We start from the raw sequence: 27314 nt of genomic DNA, 5'->3' as shown, positions 1-27314 counted from the left end.
TACCACGCAATGAGCTCATTGAGCAACGACCAAAAGAACGAGCGTAGAAGTTCAGTGAACCAAAGAAACGGCTTCTACTCTTACTTTTCAACCCGCGATACCGAAGTGGAAAAATCGGCGCTTAAAAGCAACCCGCTGTTATGTTATAAATAATAATTATTAATATTTATACCCTTGCAGAGGGTATTATAATTTTGTCCAAAAGTGTGCAACGCAGTGAAGGAGACATCTCCGACCCTATAAAGTATATATATTCTTGATCAGGATCACCTCCTGAGTTGATATGAGCATGTCCGTCTGTCCGTCTGTCCGTCTGTCCGTCTGTCCGTCTGTCTGTCTGTCTGTCCGTTTCTACGCGAACTAGTCTCTCAGTTTTGAAGCTATCGTCTTGAAACTTTGCACACACCCTTCTTTCCTTTGCACGCAGTATATAAGTCGGAACGGCCGGGATCGGCCGACTATATCCTATAGCTGCCATATAACTGATTGATCGGAAATGGTATAACTTTGGTGTTTTTAGAGTTAGAGAGTTCAAATTTGACACGAGAGCTATTTTTGGCAAACAATTACGACATGCCAAATTTCATAAGGATCGGCCGACTATATCTTATAGCTGCCATATAACTGAACGATCGGAAATGACCCAACTTTCGTGTTTTTGAAGATAGAAAGCTGAAACTTGGTACAGATTATATTTTTGGCCTGTTGATCCAACTTACCAAATTTCATTAGGATCGGCCGACTATATCCTATAGCTGCCATATAACTGAACTATCGGAAATGGTACTTGGTAGAAATACCAACTTTCGTATTTTTGAAGATAGAAGCTTGGGACTTTTTTTAGATTTTTTATTTTAGTTAATTAGTTTTAATATGATGTAATCATAAGGATCGGCCAACTATATCCGATGTTTGCGATATATATCCGGTTTTAACTGCAAGGGTATATAAACTTCGGCTCCGCCCGAAGTTAGCTTTGCTTTCTTGTTTTACTTGTTACATATATGGTATAGAGTATTTCTATAGTAGAGAGTAGAGAGTATAGAGTATAGTTTTTAGGATATAGTATAGTAATGGATATAGAGTATTTCATTTTATAGTTTGGCAACATAGACTAGACCTTGATTTGGGTCAATAGAGTTATTTTTACGATTGTAGAATATGAGTTTATCGTTAGCATCATATATGATTTTATGTATGTTTTTGAGATGATTATAATGATTGGGGGTTAGTAATTGTAATGGGTAATTATAAGGTATGGGATATTGTGGTATATTGTTAGTTGTTATATATTTTTCCAATATATTAATTGCTTTAATATCGATTGGTTTGATTTTGGTACGGTGATATAATTTTATATTGCTTATCGTTTTATGTTTTGGTTCATTGTTGTCATTATTATTATTGTCATTATCATTATTATTGTATTTTGTTATAATTGTACGAATAATTTTACGTTCAAGACGTCTGATCTTTTCCATTTGTTTCGAGGCAATGCTCATCCAAGCTGGATGGCCATATAATAATAGGGGTTGTAGTAATTTTTTGTATGCCATTATTGTAATTTTATTTTTATAATCTGTAGATTTTAGCAATTGGAAGATGATTTTTAATTCTTTAATTTTACCTTTGACGGTATTTAGTAGATGATTAATATGCTCATTAAAATTGAGCTGAGTGTCATAGGTGATGCCTAAATATCTAATTTGGGTTCTATTCTCCAATAATACGTTATGATTAATATAAATTTTTGGTATAAAATGTTTGGCATTTTTGTAAATGTGTTTTATATTAGGACCTTTGAGGATTATGCTATTACATTTGTTAGGATTGATTTTAAGTTTCCATAATTGAAAATAATATGATAATTGATCTAGATGTGAGTTTATTGCGTTTTGTGCATGTGCCATTGAGGCATTTGAGCATAGTATAAGTATGTCATCGGCATATAATAGCTGTAATAGCTGAGTGGTACGGGTATTGGTATATTCGGGTATATCGGCTAGATATAAATTGAATAGAGTTGGGGCTAATAGAGAACCCTGCGGCACCCCGGCTGTCACATGCCTCACGATCGAACATTCATTCGTATCCGTAGAGGATACGAAGAATGTCCGATCGGTGAGGTAACAGCATATGAGACTGACCAATGATGGATCAAAATTGTAACCTATACTTAATTTATATAGGATACCCTTGATCCAGACTGTATCGAAAGCCTTTTCAAAGTCCAGACCGCATGCGATGGACGCCTTGCGGTTATATATGCCGTCGTATATGAAATTATTGGCCGCTAAGAGTGCATGATTGGTGCTAGTGAATTTACGGAAACCATATTGATTGTTTTTTAATATATTATTATTGTCGATATGTTGATTAATGCGTTTTAATATTATTGCCTCGTATAGCATTGCCAATGCTGATAGTATGGCAATGGGACGGTAACTCTTTAATTGGGTCGGATTCGTTCTGGGCTTGAGAATGGGTATGATTTTTATATTTTTCCAACTGGTTGGAAAATATGAATTGTTTGTACAGTGATTGAACATTTTTGTTATATAATTTAATACAAATATATTGAGATTTTTTAGCAGGAAATTACTGGTACGATCCGGACCCATTGTTTTTTTATTATTTTTCATTTTTAATATTGATAACAGCTCATCGGCTGTGGTAAATCCAAAATCATTGGGATCGGCATTACGCCATTTACCATCAGCCGTACGATTGCTATCGAAATTTATAATATTTATATTATTCATCTGTATTAGATTATTATAATTATTATTTATATTATTTAAAAATTGATTATAATTTATATTATTATTATTGTTATTATTATTATTATTATTATTATTTGGTTGTATATTATCATTTTGTTTATGTATTTGTTCAAAATGCCATGCTAATGCATTAATTTTGTCAAATTCATTAGTTAATATTAATTTATTTATATTATTATTATTTATATTATTATTATTTATATTATTATTATTTATATTATTATTATTTGTAATATTATTATTTGTATTATTATTAAATGGTATATCAATATTATTGGCTTGTTCATTAGTTAGTGTCATATTTGATGGTAATGAGGCACGATTAATGTTAGGATTTAGATTTTGAATTGCCTTGTGGCTTAAATTGTTAATTTTTAATTTATCTAATTTATTGAATATTATCTTATCGTTTTGCTTTTGTATTATATTTTCAATTTGTGTATTGAGATCTTTGATTATACGCTTAATCAATTGTATTCGATGTTCGTCAATTAGGTTTTTATGTCGATAGACGTATCGTCTCATTAGATTGCGTTTATTTATTAAATTTTCCAATTTCGGATTAGGTTTATTATATTTATTTGGTTTATATTGATTTAATTTAATTTTTAATTTAGGTATTACTTTGTCCGTTTCAGTTGCCATTTGTATAGCGTTAGTTATATTATTAATATGTTGATCAATTTCATTATTATTTATATTTCTATTATTTATATTATTAATATTTAATTTATTGATATTATGAAGGATTAATTTATTATATTTAATTGTATTAATTTTATTATATTGATATATTACTTTATTATTATTATTATACCCTTGCAGAGGGTATTATAATTTTGTCCAAAAGTGTGCAACGCAGTGAAGGAGACATCTCCGACCCTATAAAGTATATATATTCTTGATCAGGATCACCTCCTGAGTTGATATGAGCATGTCCGTCTGTCCGTCTGTCCGTCTGTCTGTTTGTCTGTTTCTACGCGAACTAGTCTCTCAGTTTTAAAGCTATCGTCTTGAAACTTTGCACACACCCTTCTTTCCTTTGCACGCAGTATATAAGTCGGAACGGCCCGGATCGGCCGACTATATCCTATAGCTGCCATATAACTGATTGATCGGAAATGGTATAACTTCGGTGTTTTTAGAGTTAGAGAGTTCAAATTTGATATGAGAGCTATTTTTGGCAAAATAATATGACATGCCAAATTTCATAAAGATCGGCCGACTATATCCTATAGCTGCCATATAACTGAACGATCGGAAATGACCCAACTTTGGTACACATTCTATTTTTGGTCAGTTAATCCGACCTACAAAGTTTCATTAGGATCGGTTGACTATATCTTATAGCTGACATATAACTGAACGATCGGAAATGGTATTTGGTAGAAATATTAAATTTCGTATTTTTGAAGATAGAAGCTTGGGACTTTTTTTTAGATTTTTTATTGTAATTAATTGGTTTTATTATGATGTAATCATAAGGATCGGCCAACTATATCCGATGTTTGCGATATATATCCGGTTTTAGCTGCAAGGGTATATCAACTTCGGCTCCGCCCGAAGTTAGCTTTGCTTTCTTGTTGTTGTTATTATTATTGTTTGCGATTAAATTATGATTATTAAGTTGTAATTGAATTTGGATGGCGAGATGATCCGATGGGAATTCATCGATTGTCTTGCATCCGTTATTAATTGTATTAATATCGATTTTGGTCGTTAAGGTTGTTATAAATAGATCAATGGATGAGCTCATCCTTTGCCTGATTGTATGCCTTGTTGGCCGATCGGACGGAACAATTATAAGATCTGGATTATCTAGAATCCATTTATATAAGGTTCGACCGTTGGTGTTGATATGCATGGGATCTCTATCGGGTAGATTCCAGCTGGGATGTTTAGAATTTATATCACCGCCAATGATGATATTATCGGTATTTGGTATTTGCCTTAGTGTATCCATAAGTGTATTAAAATCATTAATATCAATTGGATCTCTTGGCCTATTATAAATGCTAGCTATTATTATATTTTGATTATTATTTTGATTATTATTCTTTTGATTATGGTTATTGTTTTGTTTATATTTGATTTTTATAGCTAAAACTTCTAAATGTTTTAGTGGTTTAATATTTATTATTTCATAATTTATATTTTTCCTTATACAAATGGCAACTGTTGATTTATATTTATTTTTATTTATATTGTTATTGTTATTGTTATTGTTATTATTTAAATTTGGTCGTATGGCATTTGTTGTTTGATATATTATATTATGGGTTTTTGAATTGATTATGATATTGGGATTTAAATGATGTTCGGCTATTGCAATTACATGTGGATTATGTTTGGCTAAGAAATTTACAAATTCGGTACGTTTACGAATTGTGTAAATACCGTTAACATTAAGGGCCATGATTTTTAATTTCATATTGACATATTATATATAAATTCAAGTAATAATTGTCCTTTGTCATTTGTCGTTAATTGTTTATTATTGTATTTAATTGTTAAATTGCGCATCAATGTGATGCACGAGTTTAAGTCTTTGCCGTATAATTCACGAATATCATCATTGATACGTTTGAAATTAACTGCAATTGTATTATTATTATTTATATTATTATGTTGTTGTTTTTGTTGATTATTATTTATATTATTTATATTATTATGTTGTTGTTGTTGTTGATTAATATTAATATTATTTTTGTTAGGTTTTGTTATTGTTAATGGTATTATTGATGATGGTGATGATGATGATTGCTGTTGTTGCTGTTTAAATAATGATGCAAACGGTATATTAGATTGTATATTTGCATAATGTTTAATGGTACGATTTATTTTGCTATTATTTATATTTTTAGCCTCTTTTAATTCTTTAGCTTTTTGCCTTTTGATGATTAGTTGTTGCCTTATTGGGCAAATTCTGGCATTGGCCGTATGATTACCTTTGCAATTGATACAGACTATCAATTGTTTGGTCAATTGCATTTGCTCAGCATTGTTGTTATCATTAGAATTTAAATTTAATTGAATTTTACATTCGCCAGGTAGATGCTCATCGGCACATTTAACACATCTGTATGCTATGTTGCAATTGGCGGCCACATGTGTAAAACGTTGGCATTTATGGCATTGTAGTATATCTTTGGGATTTGGTTTAAATTGTTCAATGCTGATGCGGCAATTGAGCAAACAATTGATATTTACAATTTGCTGGATATCAATTGTTTTGGCCACTTGAAGTTGCCATAAATTATTCTTATATTCAACCAATTTGGTAATATTTATATTGTTAATTTTTTGTTTTAAAGCCATCGTTATGTCATCTGCATTATAGATGTTAGATGGTAATTTTTTAATTATCAGATTATAGGGTTTGAGATGTTTTGGGGTAAATGTGAAATGTTTAATATTATTAGTTTTTAACATATTAATTATTAAATCAGAATCGTTAAATGTATTTGTTTGTATATTTATGATATTTTTATTAATCATATTTAGTAGGAAATTGTTATGTTTCAATTTGTTTGCTATTTGTGTATTGAGAATTTTTAAATTTTGATTATAGCTTACTATTATTGGTGGTTTAATATTTTTCCTATTTATATTTACAGCAGCTGTTGCTGTTGTTGGAGTTGTTGCTGTTGTTACTGTTTTAGCAGCTATGGCAGGTATTGTTGTTGTTGTAGATGAATTATTTTTCTTATTCTTAATATTATTATTATTAATGTTAGTGTTGAGATTAGTATTATTTTTAGATTTTTTATTATTATTCTTTTTATTTTGTTTAGATTTAGCAGATTTGGATGATGCTGCTGCTGCTGCTGCTGCTGCTGCTGTTGATGTTGATGGGCCCATTGCCAAATCAATTCCCCCATCATCATCAACATCAGCATCAGTTTTATCATTGTTGTCATCGTCGCCAATGCCAACGCCGAGTGCATTATTACTGCAGGAGCTATCATTTATATTTAAATCATCATCGGCAACGTCATCATCATCATCATCCTCAACAACATCCATCACCAAATCACGGTAATAATTATTGGTGATTGATTGATGACGATGATGATGCTGCTGCTGGTGCTGCTGTCGCTGTTGCTGTCGATGACGACCCAACGGCGACAACGACGATGACGATGGCGGTGGCGGCGATGGCGTTTTTATTTTTGATTTTTTTATTAACTGAGGAAAGTCCTCATCTGAATCATTTGAATTATTATGTATACGTTTCCTAATAATGGGCATGTTGGATGTTATAATTGATTTATGTATATTATCATTATTGATATTATCATTATTATCATTTTCATTTAATTGGCTTTTCAATATTGTATTTTCAGTTCTCAATTGGTGCAGCTCATCGAGCAAGCCACCCAATTGATCTACATCCAATATGTCCATTAATTGGGCAGCCATATCATTGGTTTCTGTATTATGAACTGATTTTTGTTTTTGTTTTTGCTTCTTCTTAATATTATTATTATCATATTCATTTGTTTCCGAATCGGAAACTGAAGAGTTTGGTGAAAATATGCTTTTTATGCTATCTCTTTTATTGCTATTAATATTAGTATTGTTATTGTTATTTTTAATATTAATCTTGTCATTTGGATTAGTATCATTTTGTGTTGTATGATTTTGCAGTTGTTGTTGTTGTTGTTGCTGCTGCTGTCGTTGACGCAGCTGCTGCTGCTGTTGCATTTGTAATTGAATGGATGTTCGGTGGATGTTTTCGTTGCGAACATACCAAGGTGCCCCTGTGATAGTTCTCAAGATTTTTGATTGTGCGCGCTGTATGATGTCTATGTTGCTGCTGCTCGCGTTCCCCCACAGCTGGGAGCCATACGTCCAGATTGGCTTTAGGACTGAATTGTACAGTAGTAACTTGTAGTCCAGGCACAGTGGCGATCGTGAGTTTATGATCCAGTGGAGGCTGCTGGCTTTCAGTTTTAGATGCATCTTTTTGCATTCGATGTGCTTACGCCAGGTAAGTCGTCTATCAAGGTGAACGCCAAGGTACGTTATGTCGTTAGCTTGAGGGATCTGCATACCGTTTAGTAAAAGCGGAGGGCATGTTTGTCTATTAAGAGTAAACGTTATATGTTTACACTTTTGTTCGTTTATTTTAATGCGCCAGTCGGACAGCCACCTTTCCACTATTGTGAGATGATTAGCCAGTTGGGTTGTTGCCTGCGTTGGGCATCTGGAGCGACTAAGAATAGCGGTATCATCGGCGAACGTTGACGTTGTTAGTTGTGCGCTCGTAGGAATATCCGCAGTATACAAAACATATAGACACGGCCCGAGTGCGCTTCCCTGTGGAACTCCAGCTTCGATGGTGTAGTCGCCCGAAGTAGCTGCGTTGCATCTCACTGAGAATACCCTATTGAAGAGGTATGATTCCAGTAGCTTGTGGGTGTATGTTGGCAAATACGTTTTAATTTTGTGCATGAGTCCGATGAGCCAAACTCGGTCGAAAGCTTGAGATACGTCGAGGAAAATAGCGCTGCAGTATTCTCGTTGTTCGAAGGCTGAGCGTATTTCGGATGTTAATCTGTTCACTTGTTCGATGGTTCCATGGTTTCTTCGAAAGCCAAATTGGTGTGCCGGGATGATATTGCAAGCTTCCAGATGTGGTATTATGCGAGTTAACAAGCATTTTTCAAACAGTTTAGACAAACAAGATAGAAGGCTTATTGGTCTGTATGATGACGGAATTGTGTGGTCTTTTCCAGGCTTCGGTATCATTATAATAATGGATTTCTTCCACTTTTTTGGGAAATAGCCAAGATTAATGATTCCATTAAATAGTTTGCAGACGACCTCTATAGCGCATTTTGGTAGTTCGATCAGCATCTTTGGGGTCAATAGGTCAGCACCGGGAGCCTTTTTTGGTTTTAGCCCTCTTATGACTTTTTCGATTTCGTTCGGCCGGAATGGAGGTGCGGCTGGCTGAGGGGAGGACTCTGGCTGAATTACTGGCAGGAGGAATGAATTTGAGGCTGGGTTTGGCTGGAAGACACTTTGGAGATGTGTGGCGAATGTTTCAGCTCGGTCTTCGTTGCTTCGAGCCCAGCATCCCGAAGAGTTTCTTATCGGGGTGGTCGTTTCAATTGGGGCACTAAGATTTGGGTGGGCCCTCCACAGGGGGTACTTTGTGCTTGTTGGCGAGAGATTCTGGATGTACCTCAGCTGTGCATTTTCTTCCTGTTGGTGAAGAGCCTGGTCGAGTGATCGGGTTGCTTCCTTAAGGCGTTGTTTTGAAGCTGGTGATCTGCTGTTTTGCCAATCACGACGCGTGCGCCTCTTTTCTCGCACGAGCTGTTCGATTTGCTGATTAGATTTGAAGTGTTTGTTTCGGTCTACTTCTTTCCTATGAGGAGTAGAGATTTTAGCTGCCGCAACGAGTACTTCTTCCAGGGCGCTCGTAGTGTAGTCGATGTCCGATTCCATGTTAAAATCCGGGGCGAGTTCTATGTGGGCACTCACGTACTTTTTGTATTTTAGCCAGTTTGTTTTTGTCGTCGTCAGACTGAAGGGGTGTTCGGTTATTTCTGGGCTTTGAAGAAGCGTTAGAAGCACAGGCGAGTGGTCTGATGATAAGTCCGAGACTGCTTTGGCACTTATTAGATTGCGAGGTATGTTTTTTGTCACTGCAAAATCAATAAGGTCTGGGAGCTTTCGTGAGTCTGTTGGCCAGTATGTGGGACTTCCAGGGGAAACGTAGTCCAGTTTATTTTTCACATTTATAATTGCATTGTACAATTGTCTTCCTTTGGGAGTCACTAGACGTGATCCCCAGTGCGTATGTTTGGCGTTGTAGTCTCCTGCGGCTATAAATCGATCCCCAAGTGAATTGTAGAAGTCCATAAATTGTCCTTCCGAGATTGAGAAGCGAGGAGGGCAGTAAACGGCAGCAATTGAAAGGATTCCGTTGCTTGACTGAATTTGTATCGATGTGGCCTGCAAGAAGTTTGTTGCAAACCTTTTGTGAAAATGGTGTTTAATTCGTTCTCTGATTAGAACTCCAGTTCCGCCGTGGGCTTTCCCATCTGGATGATCTGTGCGGTAGATTGTGTAGCCTCTTATATGAAAGTTGTATTTGCTTGTAAGATGCGTTTCCACCAGTAGCATAACGTCAATATGGTTTTCGGTCAAGAATTGTGACAATTCTAGTTTATGCCGTGAGACACCATTGGCGTTCCACATTGATATTCGTAGCGCCTGCATAGATTATTTGGACTGTTGTGCTACGAGCAGCTGTATCACCATGTTCTGGTTTTGAACAAGCGTTTGCATGGTCGTTTTCATGAATGACATAAGCTCCATCATACTTTGTTGGAGGGTAAGCATCATAGTTTCCGTTTTGCTGTGTGGCTGTTCTGGGGCCTGTTGAGCGCTTTGAGAGTTAGGCTGAATTGGAATTTCCCTTCCAGATCGTAGAGCATCGGCATAGGAGAAGCCGTTGGTGGTGTTTAGTGGACCGAATGAGGATCTCGCAGCTTTGGCGAAGAAGACGTCTGGCGTGGTTTTTGACGAAACGTACGCATTCTGTGGATTTTGGTTGCGCGTTGCGGTCGCTTGACGCATGCGACTCCTTAAATCCTTATACACAATACATCCTCTATAGTTTGCCGTATGGCTGCCTCCGCAGTTTCCACATTTCTTCACGGTACTGTCCTTGTTTGTAGTGCAGCAAGCGGACTTGTGGGCGTCCCCGCAGACTACACAGACAGCCCGAAGTGTGCAGTAAGACCTTGTGTGTCCATACTCTTGACAATTAGTGCATTGCACTGGACCGTTACGTTTATGTGGCTCTTCAACAGTGATTTTCCGATGCAAAAGATATTGCAGGTTGTAGATTGGGTGGACTTCGTTCTTCTTCAGCGACCTGCTTTCAGGCTCGAGCTCGACCTTGAAGAGGGGTTGTGGCTTTTTATCTTTATTTAGAATGTTAATAACATTCTTGGCGGCGAAGCCCTTTTCTTTAAGGGCGGTTTTTATTTCCTCGGCGGTAACATCAGGTTCTATTCCCTTTACTACCACTTGTAGGCCCTTACTGCTTTTCAGCTGGTACGTGTAATAGTTTTTCTGTACAGTGTCCAGATATTTTGACACTATTCGGAAGTGCTCTTCAGTCTTGGTTTGCACCTTTGTTTCATGGATATTCCCTTTGATAAGCGGAACAACATGAAAGTTTTCACCGTTCCCGATCAACGACGCAATTTTGTTGACCAGGGCACTCGAGCTTTTTTCCCTAATATAGATTGGAGGGGGCTTGGGTTTTTTTGCGGTGTCTTGGGCTGGTTGGTTTTCCTCAGCTAGCTTCCTGCAAAGCCATCACAGCAGAGCTCTGGAAGCGCAAATCTGTCTTGAAATCCTGAGCTATTTCACGCACCATCCGCTGGAATGGCAGTTTACGGATCAACAGCTCAGTACTCTTCTGGTAGCGACGGATCTCACGGAGAGCCACAGTTCCGGGGCGATAGCGATGGGGCTTCTTTACTCCTCCGGTGGCTGGCGCACTTTTACGTGCGGCCTTTGTAGCCAGTTGTTTGCGTGGGGCCTTGCCACCAGTCGATTTACGAGCAGTCTGCTTTGTACGAGCCATTTCAATTTCCAAATTCACTGTTCTCTTCGCGCCTCTAATAACACAATAAACGTGCTGCCCGTTTCGCTACCTCTTTATATACCAGAAACGCCGAGGGTTGAAAAGAGGGAGATAGAACGACATGCCATTTCGTCTATTGGGTTTACGAAGAGCGGGAAAAGCATATCGCTCCGAACTCTTCGAATTCTCGTTGAATCGGTATAAAGAGCGGTGGCTCCTTCCGCGTTAAGTTAGCCATACTAAATGACAAGTGCAATGTTTTCAGGTTTGGGTATTTACATTTGCCAATAAGAGTTAGAGCGAGAGCGAGCGTTAGAAATACCGTTAGACTTTGATTCTTAGAATTGAAAGGGTTGTGGTAACAAGTGTATATAAGAAGCGCTTTTTGGTAGTGTTGTGTAAATACTGCTCTTTTAGGTGAACATGTTCACTTGTTCTTTTTTTTTCAAAAGAGTCAACTCACTCATATTGCTTGCTCACTGTTCATTGCTCAGTTGCTCACTTGCTCACTGTTCATTGCTCAGTTGCTCATTGCTCAGTGAATTACCAAGCCAATGATTATGATTAGATTATGTTTCATAATTAATTTTCAAACTTACCGATATTTTTACATTTTAATTTGTGGCAAAACTTTTGCTCCCTTCATTGGGCATTTAAAAATAGTAAAACGAAATCCTTCATGGATAATTGAATTCCATCCATAATATTCCATTTTTGGTTTAAATTCTGTACTTATTGAATGAGAACAAAATGTGCAAAAAGAGTAACTAAGCACAAATGAACAAGGGAGCAAGTGAACAAGTGAACAAAAATGAACAAGTGAACAAAAATGAGCAAAAATGAGCAAGTGAACAAAAATGAGCAAGTGAACAAAAAAGAACAAAAAGGAAGGAACCAGTTCGCTCACTCAGTTGAGTGAACAACTCTTTTTGTTCACTCACTCATGAGCAACCCAACACTACGTTTTGGGTGGTCGTCGTCACTTGATCCTGACAATTGGTCACAGTTGGACGATCCGACCCTAAAAACTCTAAAGTGGTGAAAAAGTTAAAAAATAGTGAAAAAGTGGAAAAATCAAAAAGTAGTGGAAAAGTAACAATCAATAAAAACAGTGGAAAAAGTCCCAAAATAGACCAAAAATTAAAAATAATAAAAACAACAATATTGAAACAATAAAAAGTGCAAAAAATTTATAAAAACAACAACAACAATAAATCCAACAAATCAACGAGTAAAAGAGACAAAAGATAAAGAAGACAAGGAAGGCGTGAAGGCGTAGTGAAGGAGTCGAAGGAGAAAGGAGAAAGGAGAAGGAGACGGCACTATTGTTAGGCAAAAGGTAGGGTCCTATATATATATAGGTATAGATAATTACCACCACCACCACCAAAATTGGTGGCATCCTGAATAACAACAACAACACACCGGTGAGCGAACATCCAAGTGTTCCTAAATAATAACCAACTAAATTTCAACACAAAAAAGTGATAATAATTAATAATAATAAGCCATTCCCCTTCACTCATACGCACACACACACACACACACTATTACGTTAGCTTTGAATTTTTAAATTTTAAGCGCGTTCTCAGTGTCCCTGTTGTTGTTGTGGCGGTGCACGCGTGTGTGTATATAAAGAATAGTGAAGAAGAGCGGATTGTGCAACAACAAAAAGCAAAGAGATCAAAAACTTAAATTTTCTAAAAAAAAACATATCTATAAATAGTTGTTGATTTACTTTTACTAAAATAATTTAATATATACTAATACTATTTAACTAAGAATCAATAAGAATAACCAACGAAAGGAAGAAGAAGAAGAAGACGAAGAAGAAGAAAGGATTTTTGTTTAGAGAGAGAATAAAAAGCTGAATTAGAACATTTGTATAATTTTGCAAATGAAATTAAATTCAAATCAAATCAAATCCCACCCCTTAATAATATTGCGCATTCTATTGGACTGTACACATATACGTGTATGTATATGTGCATGCGCATGTAGATTATGTTGCGCATATTCATTTATGCACATCATATCTCCCTCTGCCAGCACAATCGACACCAAATTTATACAGCATTAGGGTCAAACAAAATTTATTAAATTTTTTTTATAGGTTACGGAGACATCTCCGACCCTATAAAGTATATATATTCTTGATCAGGATCACCTCCTGAGTTGATATGAGCATGTCCGTCTGTCCGTCTGTCTGTCCGTTTCTACGCGAACTAGTCTCTCAGTTTTGAAGCTATCGTCTTGAAACTTTGCACACACCCTTCTTTCCTTTGCACGCAGTATATAAGTCGGAACGGCCCGGATCGGCCGACTATATCCTATAGCTGCCATATAACTGATTGATCGGAAATGGTATAACTTTGGTGTTTTTAGAGTTAGAGAGTTCAAATTTGACATGAGAGCTATTTTTGGCAAAACATTACGTCATGCCAAGATTCATAAGGATCGGCCGACTATTTCCCATAGCTGCCATATAACTGAACGATCGGAAATGGTATTTGGTAGAAATATCAACTTTCGTATTTTTGAAGATCGAAGTTTGGGACTTTTTATACCCTTGCAGAGGGTATTATAATTTTGGTCAAAAGTGTGCAACGCAGTGAAGGAGACATCTCCGACCCTATAAAGTATATATATTCTTGATCAGGATCACCTCCTGAGTTGATATGAGCATGTCCGTCTGTCCGTCTGTCCGTCTGTCTGTCCGTCTGTCTGTTTCTACGCGAACTAGTCTCTCAGTTTTAAAGCTATCGTCTTGAAACTTTGCACACACCCTTCTTTCCTTTGCACGCAGTATATAAGTCGAAACGGCCCGGATCGGCCGACTATATCCTATAGCTGCCATATAACTGATTGATCGGAAATGGTATAACTTTGGTGTTTTTAGAGTTAGAGAGTTCAAATTTGACACGAGAGCTATCTTTGGCAAACTATTACGACGTGCCAAATTTCATAAGGATCGGCCGACTATATCCTATAGCTGCCATATAACTGAACGATCGGAAATGACCCAACTTTCGTGTTTTTGAAGATAGAAAGCTGAAACTTAATACAGATTATATTTTTGGCCAGTTGATCCAACCTACCAAATTTCATTAGGATAGGCCGACTATATTCTATAGCTGCCATATAACTGAACGATCGGAAATGACCCAACTTTTGTGTTTTTGAAGATAGAAGTTTGGGACATTTTTAGGTTTGGTTTTTGTATTATAATAAATTGGGTTATATTCCCAATTATCCCATCATATTCTCATAAGGATCGGCCAACTATATCCGATGTTTGCGATATATATCCGGTTTTAACTGCAAGGGTATATCAACTTCGGCTCCGCCCGAAGTTAGCTTCTCTTTCTTGTTTTCTCTCATTTCATTTCTTTCTTGTATATATATATATATTTCTTATATTTCTTAAATTCTTCATAGAAAACTTTTTAAATTATATCACATCATGAGTAAAAATCATGCAAATAATAAAAATAATAAAAAAGGCAATCAGCCAAAAAATAAGAAACAACTACCCTTATCATTGACACCAGCGTCGGTATTGTCTGCTAAACTTCAACATTATAAGGCAGCAGACATCCATGCCGTTGCTGACGTCAACGATAATGATGATGATAATAATAAAAATAATAGCAACAAAAATAATAATAACAAGAAAGGAAAGCTAACTTCGGGCGGAGCCGAAGTTTATATACCCTGCAGTTAAAACCGGATATATATCGCAAACATCGGATATAGTTGGCCGATCCTTATGGGAATAGGAATATATAATCCAATTTATTACAATACAAAATCTAAAAAAGTCCCAAACTTCTATCTTTAAAAATACGAAAGTTGATATTTCTACCAAATACCATTTCCGATCGTTCAGTTATATGGCAGCTATGGGATATAGTCGGCCGATCCTAATGAACTCTAAAAACACCAAAGTTATACCATTTCCGATCAATCAGTTATATGGCAGCTATAGGATATAGTCGGCCGATCCGCTATTCCACTATTCCACTATTACAAACAATACCAACACCACCACTAATTTTACAAACACAAATATTAACAATAATAATAATTATGTTAATCCATCAACATCAACACCATTATTATTACAACAACAAACACCAATTGATATTGTAAATAATCCAATTCAATATCAATATCTCATAATACAACAACATGATGAACAACAAAATCAACAAAATCAATTATTTTTATTGACCACAACATCTGCATCATCAAATATACCAACATCAGAATTAATAACAACATCATCAACAATAATGGCAACGACGACGACAACGGCTACGACAACGACAACGACAACGACGTCATCGGCAATGACAACGTTAATGGCACCACCATCCATGCCATTATCACGTTCACAGCCACCGTCACCGTCACCGTCACAGTCGCCGTCACCGTCATTGTCAATATCGACATCACCATCATTGGAACAATTATTAACATTGTCACCATCACCGCCGCCACAGCAATGGCAGCAACAATATATACAATATAAAAACAGCAACTAGATCAACAGCAACAACAACATCGACAACAATGGTGTTATTATCAACAAAATCAACAAGAACAGCCACAATTGTTGCAACAGCAACAACAGCAGCAACAACAACAAATTTGGTGGCAACATCATCAAAATCAACAGCAACAGCAACAGCAACCGCTGCCGCTGTCGATGCCGATATCACCACCACCCCCGCCACCACCACCATTGGCACCATTAACAACAGACACAGCAGCAATAACAAATCAACAACATTACAATTGTTGCAACTCCAGCAACAGCAACAGCAACAACAACAACCAGCTAACCCGCTTATATTATCTCATCCCCAACACCAACCATCATTCATTTATATGAATGAACCAAATCATCCCCAACAACATATCATATCACAAATGCAACATCAACAACAACACGTCAACGACAGCAGCAGCAGCAGCAGCAGCTGCGTCAACGACAGCAGCAGCAACAACAACAACAACAACTGCAAAATCATACAACACAAAATGATACTAATCCAAATGACAAGATTAATATTAAAAATAACAATAACAATACTAATATTAATAGCAATAAAAGAGATAGCATAAAAAGCATATTTTCACCAAACTCTTCAGTTTCCGATTCGGAAACAAATGAATATGATAATAATAATATTAAGAAGAAGCAAAAACAAAAACAAAAATCAGTTCATAATACAGAAACCAATGATATGGCTGCCCAATTAATGGACATATTGGATGTAGATCAATTGGGTGGCTTGCTCGATGAGCTGCACCAATTGAGAACTGAAAATACAATATTGAAAAGCCAATTAAATGAAAATGATAATAATGATAATATCAATAATGATAATATACATAAATCAATTATAACATCCAACATGCCCATTATTAGGAAACGTATACATAATAAATCAAATGATTCAGATGAGGACTTTCCTCAGTTAATAAAAAATCAAAAATAAAAACGCCATCGTCACCGCCACCGTTGTTGCAACAATCGTCGTCGGCATTGGATCGTCACCAACATCGACATCAATCAATCGCCAAAAATTACTATCGTGATTTGGTGATGGATGATCCAAGGCACCTTATATACAACACATGCCAATAACCCTATTCCCCTGTAAATAGCCCCCTCCCCACATTAATGTAAATACTCCCCTAGCTGTAAGACATAAAAACTGAATCTAAACTGCCACCAGGTTTTTCTTTTTCCCTCGCAATCTACTTCATAATAAACACTAGTCAACTGAACATCAACATGATATTAAAAATAAAAACATTACACAAACTATAATCTTTAAAACCCGGATAAGCAACAAGCGCAGGGCAATAAACACTTGTAAACCTAATCATAATAATCCTAAGAACTTGTCAACCTTAGAATTAACCTCATAGAGTATAAGTAAGAAACTCTGTAACAAATCTGTGACAATAAAAATTAAAATTAAAATTAAAACTTTGGTATAAGTGGAAGTGAAGTGAATTTTGAAGTAATAATGCCGCCGAAAACCAGTGGAAAGGCAGCCAAGAAGGCTGGCAAAGCTCAGAAAAATATAACCAAGAACGATAAGAAGAAGAAGCGCAAGAGGAAGGAAAGCTCTGCCATCTACATCTACAAGGTTCTGAAGCAGGTCCACCCAGACACTGGAATTTCGTCTAAAGCTATGAGTATAATGAACAGCTTCGTGAACGATATCTTTGAGCGTATTGCTGCTGAGGCATCGCGTCTGGCGCATTACAACAAGCGCTCGACCATCACCAGTCGGGAAATCCAAACGGCTGTTCGCCTTCTCCTGCCTGGAGAGTTGGCCAAGCACGCCGTCAGTGAAGGAACCAAGGCTGTCACCAAGTATACAAGCTCCAAGTAGATTTCTCGCTTGATGGGCAGAATGATCGAAAAAGGCCCTTTTCAGGGCCACAACATTATTTCATCAAAGACACCCATTTTTCAATAAAAGTAAATAAATTAATTGTTTGAAATCGTTTTTGTAAGAAACTGAAATTTAATTTATGTTGTTTTAGTATTAATATACTATATTATATTCTGATAATAAATAGCCAATTCGTGATCGCTATTTTAAATCCAATGAGGATGGATGGAATTTATATTTATACTGTATTAGCATTTATATAATATATTATATTCTTATATTAATACAATTTTCAAAATTACGATTGCTATTTTGAATCCAATTAGGATTAAGATACTCTTCTAAAATGTCAAGCTAAGCAAAATTGATATTTTTCTCTTTAAAAAATGTATTGTAGCCCTGAAAAGGGCTTGTTTAATGTAATTTTAGATATCGAAATCTAAAATTGCGATTGCGAAACTGTACAAATATAATGCACATTATCACAATTTATTTTTCGCTGCCGTGGTCTTAGCTTTCGGCTTCTTTGCGGTAGTAGGAGCTGGTGCTTTCTTTACCGTCTTCTTGGGCTTAGCGGATGCAGCTGGTTTAGCCTTTGGGGCTTTAGCTGCCTTTGGTTTCGCCGATGATGGCTTCACTTTTGTTGCTACTGTTTTAGCCTTAACGGTACCAGACTTCTTAGCGTCCTTTGCCTTGGCCTTCTCGGTTTTCTTCTTTTCAGCTGTCTTCTTGGTAGCCACGACTTTTTAGTTTTCGGCTTCTTGTCGGCAGCTCCCGCGGCCTTCTTAGTGGTGGCTCCGGTCTTCTTGGTCGATACCTTCTTGCTTTTAGTTTTTTCTCAACAGAAGAAGGCTTCGGCTTGGGCTCCTTTTTGGCTGAAGCCGATAATTTAAAGGAACCAGAAGCACCCTTTCCCTTCGTCTGGATCAGCTTACCATTGGCCACAGCAGACTTCAGGTACTTCTTGATGAAAGGAGCCAGTTTCTGAGCATCGCACTTGTATGTGGCAGTGATGTACTTCTTGATTGCTAGAAGCGAGGAGCCCCCACACTCCTTCAAATTCTTAATTGAAGCGTCTACCATTTGTTGAGTTGGCGGATGCGATGGTGGTGCTGCGGTCTTCTTCGCTTTTGTGGCAGCAGATCCAGTTGCCTTTTTGGCTGCTACTTTCTTCTCAGCCGGCGCCGGTGGAGCTGCCACAGGAGACGCGGATGTAGCTACTGCTGAATCAGACATTCTTTAAATTTTTATTCACAAAAATAAACTTTTTATGCAAAAATAGCCCGCATCCAAAGTCCCTTGTTCGGATGAGAATCGAGGAGGAGAGCAGTTTGACTATGTGTTTGGCACAGTTCATTTGTGTTACAAATGTTTTTCAAAGGGTGTAATTGTTTTTCATTATTTTGTTCTTATGATAATAAAATTAATGTTTGTTTTAATTGCGTTTGAATCTTAAATATTCAAAATTTGAGATAAACCTTTCTCAGTTGCCGTATATAGATGCGATACTTTTTTGGGTACCCGAAAGTGCACGTTTATGTTAATATCTTAAATATTTTAATATCTAACAAGAAAGAGAAGCTAACTTCGGGCGGAGCCGAAGTTGATATACCCTTGCAGTTAAAACCGGATATATATCGCAAACATCGGATATAGTTGGCCGATCCTTATGAGAATATGATGGGATAATTGGGGAGATAACCCAACTTAGTCTAATACAAAACCAAACCTAAAAATGTCCCAAACTTCTATCTTCAAAAACACAAAAGTTGGGTCATTTCCGATCGTTCAGTTATATGGCAGCTATAGAATATAGTCGGCCGATCCTAATGAAATTTGGTAGGTTGGATCAACTGGCCAAAAATATAATCTGTATTAAGTTTCAGCTTTCTATCTTCAAAAACACGAAAGTTGGGTCTTTTCCGATCGTTCAGTTATATGGCAGCTATAGGATATAGTCGGCCGATCCTTATGAAATTTGGCACGTCGTAATAGTTTGCCAAAGATAGCTCTCGTGTCAAATTTGAACTCTCTAACTCTAAAAACACCAAAGTTATACCATTTCCGATCAATCAGTTATATGGCAGCTATAGGATATAGTCGGCCGATCCGGGCCGTTCCGACTTATATACTGCGTGCAAAGGAAAGAAGGGTGTGTGCAAAGTTTCAAGACGATAGCTTTAAAACTGAGAGACTAGTTCGCGTAGAAACAGACAGACGGACAGACAGACGGACAGACGGACAGACGGACATGCTCATATCAACTCAGGAGGTGATCCTGATCAAGAATATATATACTTTATAGGGTCGGAGATGTCTCCTTCACTGCGTTGCACACTTTTGACCAAAATTATAATACCCTCTGCAAGGGTATAAAAATATAAAATTGTTGTATTTTTGTTCATTTACTACTGAAAGTCTTAAATTGAACTTTCAACTACCAGCTATGCAAAACGTAATTATATTTTTATGAAGTATTCATACTTAAATATAGCTTTTAAAATGACCCTTTCCTGGATAAAATATGAACTTTCATTTGACATTAAGAAACTGTTTTCGTACTAAAAATATTCTTTTTCTAAAATAATATAAATTAAAATGTTTAATATTTGAATAAATCTTATCTATTTCCCATTCTGCATATCTTACAAATTCTAAATTAATTTTCGTCTCAAAAATGGATTGTATATTTTCCACTGGTAGCTCGAAGGTATACGTTGAGGCTAGTAATTTATATTCTGAATGTGTTCATATAACCAATAAACTTTTCTTACTTAACTTTTAGTTACCATATTAAAACGCAAAAAATAAACTACAATTTGTTCTTGGGACTAATGAATTTCATTTGACAATATTGTTTAGGTGAGGGGCCGTCGTGCCGCTCAGCTGAAGAGCGCATCCGCGCTGAAGAGCGCACCCGCGCTAAAGAGCGCACCCGCGCTGAAGAGCGCATCCACACTCGCCCCTCTGTGCCCTCTCTCTCGCTCGTTGGTTGTCGTCGATCGTCTCTTTTTGTACTAGTTTTTAAGTCAATCTCATGTAAGCAGCCGAATAAAGCTGACCGCGTTATACCATCCGAAAGACGCCCCTGACTTCTTATTTCAACATTCTAATTTTTCTGGAATCTTTTGCGGAACCACGCCCCTACACATTTTGGTCCTTCGAGCCGGATAATTACTGGATTTTCTTCTGCCAGCAGTTCTCGGCATTGTTCCGCCAAAAGATAAGTACATTTTTCCGTCCCCATCTCTCTGCCGGTCTTCAGCAGTGATCCGAACATTAAATTTCGTTCACACTGCTGCAAGATTGTTTTTCCCTCCGTGTCAACTCCAAGTCCGAGTTTTCCGACACAACGGCAGGTTGAGATTTTCTAATAATTTATAATAATCTTAAAATTCGGCAAATTTTTCTATCCGTCTCCGTTTTGTGTGCTGCCCATATTCCTCGCCGTTTTCGGCCTCTCCGTTATCCATTCGCTTGCCAACTGTCGAGGCATATGTGCATCCGCATACATACATACGCACATACATATTTTTTGGTGCAATTAATCCGCGAAAAATTCGCAAGTGAACAGTGAAATTGTGTGGTGACAAAAAGAAGGCATAATTAATATTGGCCACCGGTGTGAATTTGTTCCGGAATTTCCAAATTCACCGAACAGTCTGCCGCTGTCGTAATATTTGTTTTTATCTTCCTCAATCAGTGTCATTTTTACACCACATAACTTTTCTGTTCCCCCAATTATACAGTCCACTTATCAAAGCTCTACTGTGCCAACATATGCCCACATGCCCTTACATATATCCGTACCTGCATGCATGTCCATATATTTTCTGCCTTCAATTCCAGGAAATATATAACCGATAAAATTTAACATATACAGTCCACTTATCGAAGCTCTACTGTACCATCATATGCCCCACATGCCCTTGCCCTACTTGCATGCATGTCCATATAATTTCCAAATATTTTCTGCCTCCAATTTCAGGATCGAACTACCGAACTGAGCGGACGTGCTTTGTCCGAGCTCCGGGAAAACTTCACTTCGCTTATATTATCGCCAATATAAGCGAAAAGACACTGAAATACAATTTATTAAAAGCGACAGACAAGCTTTTTTTTATAACAGTTGTAATGTGCTAAACCAAAACTAGTGCATTGTTGAAAAAAAATACGTACCACGCAATGAGCTCATTGAGCAACGACCAAAAGAACGAGCGTAGAAGTTCAGTGAACCAAAGAAACGGCTTCTACTCTTACTTTTCAACCCGCGATACCGAAGTGGAAAAATCGGCGCTTAAAAGCAACCCGCTGTTATGTTATAAATAATAATTATTAATATTTATACCCTTGCAGAGGGTATTATAATTTTGTCCAAAAGTGTGCAACGCAGTGAAGGAGACATCTCCGACCCTATAAAGTATATATATTCTTGATCAGGATCACCTCCTGAGTTGATATGAGCATGTCCGTCTGTCCGTCTGTCCGTCTGTCCGTCTGTCCGTCTGTCTGTCTGTCTGTCCGTTTCTACGCGAACTAGTCTCTCAGTTTTGAAGCTATCGTCTTGAAACTTTGCACACACCCTTCTTTCCTTTGCACGCAGTATATAAGTCGGAACGGCCGGGATCGGCCGACTATATCCTATAGCTGCCATATAACTGATTGATCGGAAATGGTATAACTTTGGTGTTTTTAGAGTTAGAGAGTTCAAATTTGACACGAGAGCTATTTTTGGCAAACAATTACGACATGCCAAATTTCATAAGGATCGGCCGACTATATCTTATAGCTGCCATATAACTGAACGATCGGAAATGACCCAACTTTCGTGTTTTTGAAGATAGAAAGCTGAAACTTGGTACAGATTATATTTTTGGCCTGTTGATCCAACTTACCAAATTTCATTAGGATCGGCCGACTATATCCTATAGCTGCCATATAACTGAACTATCGGAAATGGTACTTGGTAGAAATACCAACTTTCGTATTTTTGAAGATAGAAGCTTGGGACTTTTTTAGATTTTTATTTTAGTTAATTAGTTTTAATATGATGTAATCATAAGGATCGGCCAACTATATCCGATGTTTGCGATATATATCCGGTTTTAACTGCAAGGGTATATAAACTTCGGCTCCGCCCGAAGTTAGCTTTGCTTTCTTGTTTTACTTGTTACATATATGGTATAGAGTATTTCTATAGTAGAGAGTAGAGAGTATAGAGTATAGTTTTTAGGATATAGTATAGTAATGGATATAGAGTATTTCATTTTATAGTTTGGCAACATAGACTAGACCTTGATTTGGGTCAATAGAGTTATTTTTACGATTGTAGAATATGAGTTTATCGTTAGCATCATATATGATTTTATGTATGTTTTTGAGATGATTATAATGATTGGGGGTTAGTAATTGTAATGGGTAATTATAAGGTATGGGATATTGTGGTATATTGTTAGTTGTTATATATTTTTCCAATATATTAATTGCTTTAATATCGATTGGTTTGATTTTGGTACGGTGATATAATTTTATATTGCTTATCGTTTTATGTTTTGGTTCATTGTTGTCATTATTATTATTGTCATTATCATTATTATTGTATTTTGTTATAATTGTACGAATAATTTTACGTTCAAGACGTCTGATCTTTTCCATTTGTTTCGAGGCAATGCTCATCCAAGCTGGATGGCCATATAATAATAGGGGTTGTAGTAATTTTTGTATGCCATTATTGTAATTTTATTTTTATAATCTGTAGATTTTAGCAATTGGAAGATGATTTTTAATTCTTTAATTTTACCTTTGACGGTATTTAGTAGATGATTAATATGCTCATTAAAATTGAGCTGAGTGTCATAGGTGATGCCTAAATATCTAATTTGGGTTCTATTCTCCAATAATACGTTATGATTAATATAAATTTTTGGTATAAAATGTTTGGCATTTTTGTAAATGTGTTTTATATTAGGACCTTTGAGGATTATGCTATTACATTTGTTAGGATTGATTTTAAGTTTCCATAATTGAAAATAATATGATAATTGATCTAGATGTGAGTTTATTGCGTTTTGTGCATGTGCCATTGAGGCATTTGAGCATAGTATAAGTATGTCATCGGCATATAATAGCTGTAATAGCTGAGTGGTACGGGTATTGGTATATTCGGGTATATCGGCTAGATATAAATTGAATAGAGTTGGGGCTAATAGAGAACCCTGCGGCACCCCGGCTGTCACATGCCTCACGATCGAACATTCATTCGTATCCGTAGAGGATACGAAGAATGTCCGATCGGTGAGGTAACAGCATATGAGACTGACCAATGATGGATCAAAATTGTAACCTATACTTAATTTATATAGGATACCCTTGATCCAGACTGTATCGAAAGCCTTTTCAAAGTCCAGACCGCATGCGATGGACGCCTTGCGGTTATATATGCCGTCGTATATGAAATTATTGGCCGCTAAGAGTGCATGATTGGTGCTAGTGAATTTACGGAAACCATATTGATTGTTTTTAATATATTATTATTGTCGATATGTTGATTAATGCGTTTTAATATTATTGCCTCGTATAGCATTGCCAATGCTGATAGTATGGCAATGGGACGGTAACTCTTTAATTGGGTCGGATTCGTTCTGGGCTTGAGAATGGGTATGATTTTTATATTTTTCCAACTGGTTGGAAAATATGAATTGTTTGTACAGTGATTGAACATTTTTGTTATATAATTTAATACAAATATATTGAGATTTTTAGCAGGAAATTACTGGTACGATCCGGACCCATTGTTTTTTTATTATTTTTCATTTTTAATATTGATAACAGCTCATCGGCTGTGGTAAATCCAAAATCATTGGGATCGGCATTACGCCATTTACCATCAGCCGTACGATTGCTATCGAAATTTATAATATTTATATTATTCATCTGTATTAGATTATTATAATTATTATTTATATTATTTAAAAATTGATTATAATTTATATTATTATTATTGTTATTATTATTATTATTATTATTATTTGGTTGTATATTATCATTTTGTTTATGTATTTGTTCAAAATGCCATGCTAATGCATTAATTTTGTCAAATTCATTAGTTAATATTAATTTATTTATATTATTATTATTTATATTATTATTATTTATATTATTATTATTTATATTATTATTATTTGTAATATTATTATTTGTATTATTATTAAATGGTATATCAATATTATTGGCTTGTTCATTAGTTAGTGTCATATTTGATGGTAATGAGGCACGATTAATGTTAGGATTTAGATTTTGAATTGCCTTGTGGCTTAAATTGTTAATTTTTAATTTATCTAATTTATTGAATATTATCTTATCGTTTTGCTTTTGTATTATATTTTCAATTTGTGTATTGAGATCTTTGATTATACGCTTAATCAATTGTATTCGATGTTCGTCAATTAGGTTTTTATGTCGATAGACGTATCGTCTCATTAGATTGCGTTTATTTATTAAATTTTCCAATTTCGGATTAGGTTTATTATATTTATTTGGTTTATATTGATTTAATTTAATTTTTAATTTAGGTATTACTTTGTCCGTTTCAGTTGCCATTTGTATAGCGTTAGTTATATTATTAATATGTTGATCAATTTCATTATTATTTATATTTCTATTATTTATATTATTAATATTTAATTTATTGATATTATGAAGGATTAATTTATTATATTTAATTGTATTAATTTTATTATATTGATATATTACTTTATTATTATTATTATACCCTTGCAGAGGGTATTATAATTTTGTCCAAAAGTGTGCAACGCAGTGAAGGAGACATCTCCGACCCTATAAAGTATATATATTCTTGATCAGGATCACCTCCTGAGTTGATATGAGCATGTCCGTCTGTCCGTCTGTCCGTCTGTCTGTTTGTCTGTTTCTACGCGAACTAGTCTCTCAGTTTTAAAGCTATCGTCTTGAAACTTTGCACACACCCTTCTTTCCTTTGCACGCAGTATATAAGTCGGAACGGCCCGGATCGGCCGACTATATCCTATAGCTGCCATATAACTGATTGATCGGAAATGGTATAACTTCGGTGTTTTTAGAGTTAGAGAGTTCAAATTTGATATGAGAGCTATTTTTGGCAAAATAATATGACATGCCAAATTTCATAAGGATCGGCCGACTATATCCTATAGCTGCCATATAACTGAACGATCGGAAATGACCCAACTTTGGTACACATTCTATTTTTGGTCAGTTAATCCGACCTACAAAGTTTCATTAGGATCGGTTGACTATATCTTATAGCTGACATATAACTGAACGATCGGAAATGGTATTTGGTAGAAATATTAAATTTCGTATTTTTGAAGATAGAAGCTTGGGGCTTTTCTTTTTGTTTTTTATTGTAATTAATTGGTTTTATTATGATGTAATCATAAGGATCGGCCAACTATATCCGATGTTTGCGATATATATCCGGTTTTAGCTGCAAGGGTATATCAACTTCGGCTCCGCCCGAAGTTAGCTTTGCTTTCTTGTTGTTGTTATTATTATTGTTTGCGATTAAATTATGATTATTAAGTTGTAATTGAATTTGGATGGCGAGATGATCCGATGGGAATTCATCGATTGTCTTGCATCCGTTATTAATTGTATTAATATCGATTTTGGTCGTTAAGGTTGTTATAAATAGATCAATGGATGAGCTCATCCTTTGCCTGATTGTATGCCTTGTTGGCCGATCGGACGGAACAATTATAAGATCTGGATTATCTAGAATCCATTTATATAAGGTTCGACCGTTGGTGTTGATATGCATGGGATCTCTATCGGGTAGATTCCAGCTGGGATGTTTAGAATTTATATCACCGCCAATGATGATATTATCGGTATTTGGTATTTGCCTTAGTGTATCCATAAGTGTATTAAAATCATTAATATCAATTGGATCTCTTGGCCTATTATAAATGCTAGCTATTATTATATTTTGATTATTATTTTGATTATTATTCTTTTGATTATGGTTATTGTTTTGTTTATATTTGATTTTTATAGCTAAAACTTCTAAATGTTTTAGTGGTTTAATATTTATTATTTCATAATTTATATTTTTCCTTATACAAATGGCAACTGTTGATTTATATTTATTTTTATTTATATTGTTATTGTTATTGTTATTGTTATTATTTAAATTTGGTCGTATGGCATTTGTTGTTTGATATATTATATTATGGGTTTTTGAATTGATTATGATATTGGGATTTAAATGATGTTCGGCTATTGCAATTACATGTGGATTATGTTTGGCTAAGAAATTTACAAATTCGGTACGTTTACGAATTGTGTAAATACCGTTAACATTAAGGGCCATGATTTTTAATTTCATATTGACATATTATATATAAATTCAAGTAATAATTGTCCTTTGTCATTTGTCGTTAATTGTTTATTATTGTATTTAATTGTTAAATTGCGCATCAATGTGATGCACGAGTT

At 35.7% G+C, this 27314-nt stretch overlaps 1 protein-coding gene and 1 pseudogene across 1 annotated transcript; one reads left to right on the top strand and one right to left on the bottom strand.

The window, feature by feature from the left end:
• The first annotated feature begins 17444 nt into the window (after positions 1-17444).
• Positions 17445-17816, top strand: LOC138927162 (histone H2B-like). Its single transcript, XM_070282680.1, has one exon. It carries the CDS (start codon positions 17445-17447, stop codon positions 17814-17816), a length of 372 nt encoding a protein of 123 aa, XP_070138781.1.
• Positions 17817-18301: 485 nt separating this feature from the next.
• LOC138927161 (histone H1-like) lies at positions 18302-19083 on the bottom strand (annotated as a pseudogene).
• Positions 19084-27314: the final 8231 nt, after the last annotated feature.

This window comes from Drosophila bipectinata, unplaced genomic scaffold, assembly GCF_030179905.1.
Source record: "Drosophila bipectinata strain 14024-0381.07 unplaced genomic scaffold, DbipHiC1v2 scaffold_176, whole genome shotgun sequence".
Taxonomy (NCBI): Eukaryota; Metazoa; Arthropoda; class Insecta; order Diptera; family Drosophilidae; genus Drosophila; species Drosophila bipectinata.
This window is presented reverse-complemented; position numbering and strand designations above follow the sequence as displayed.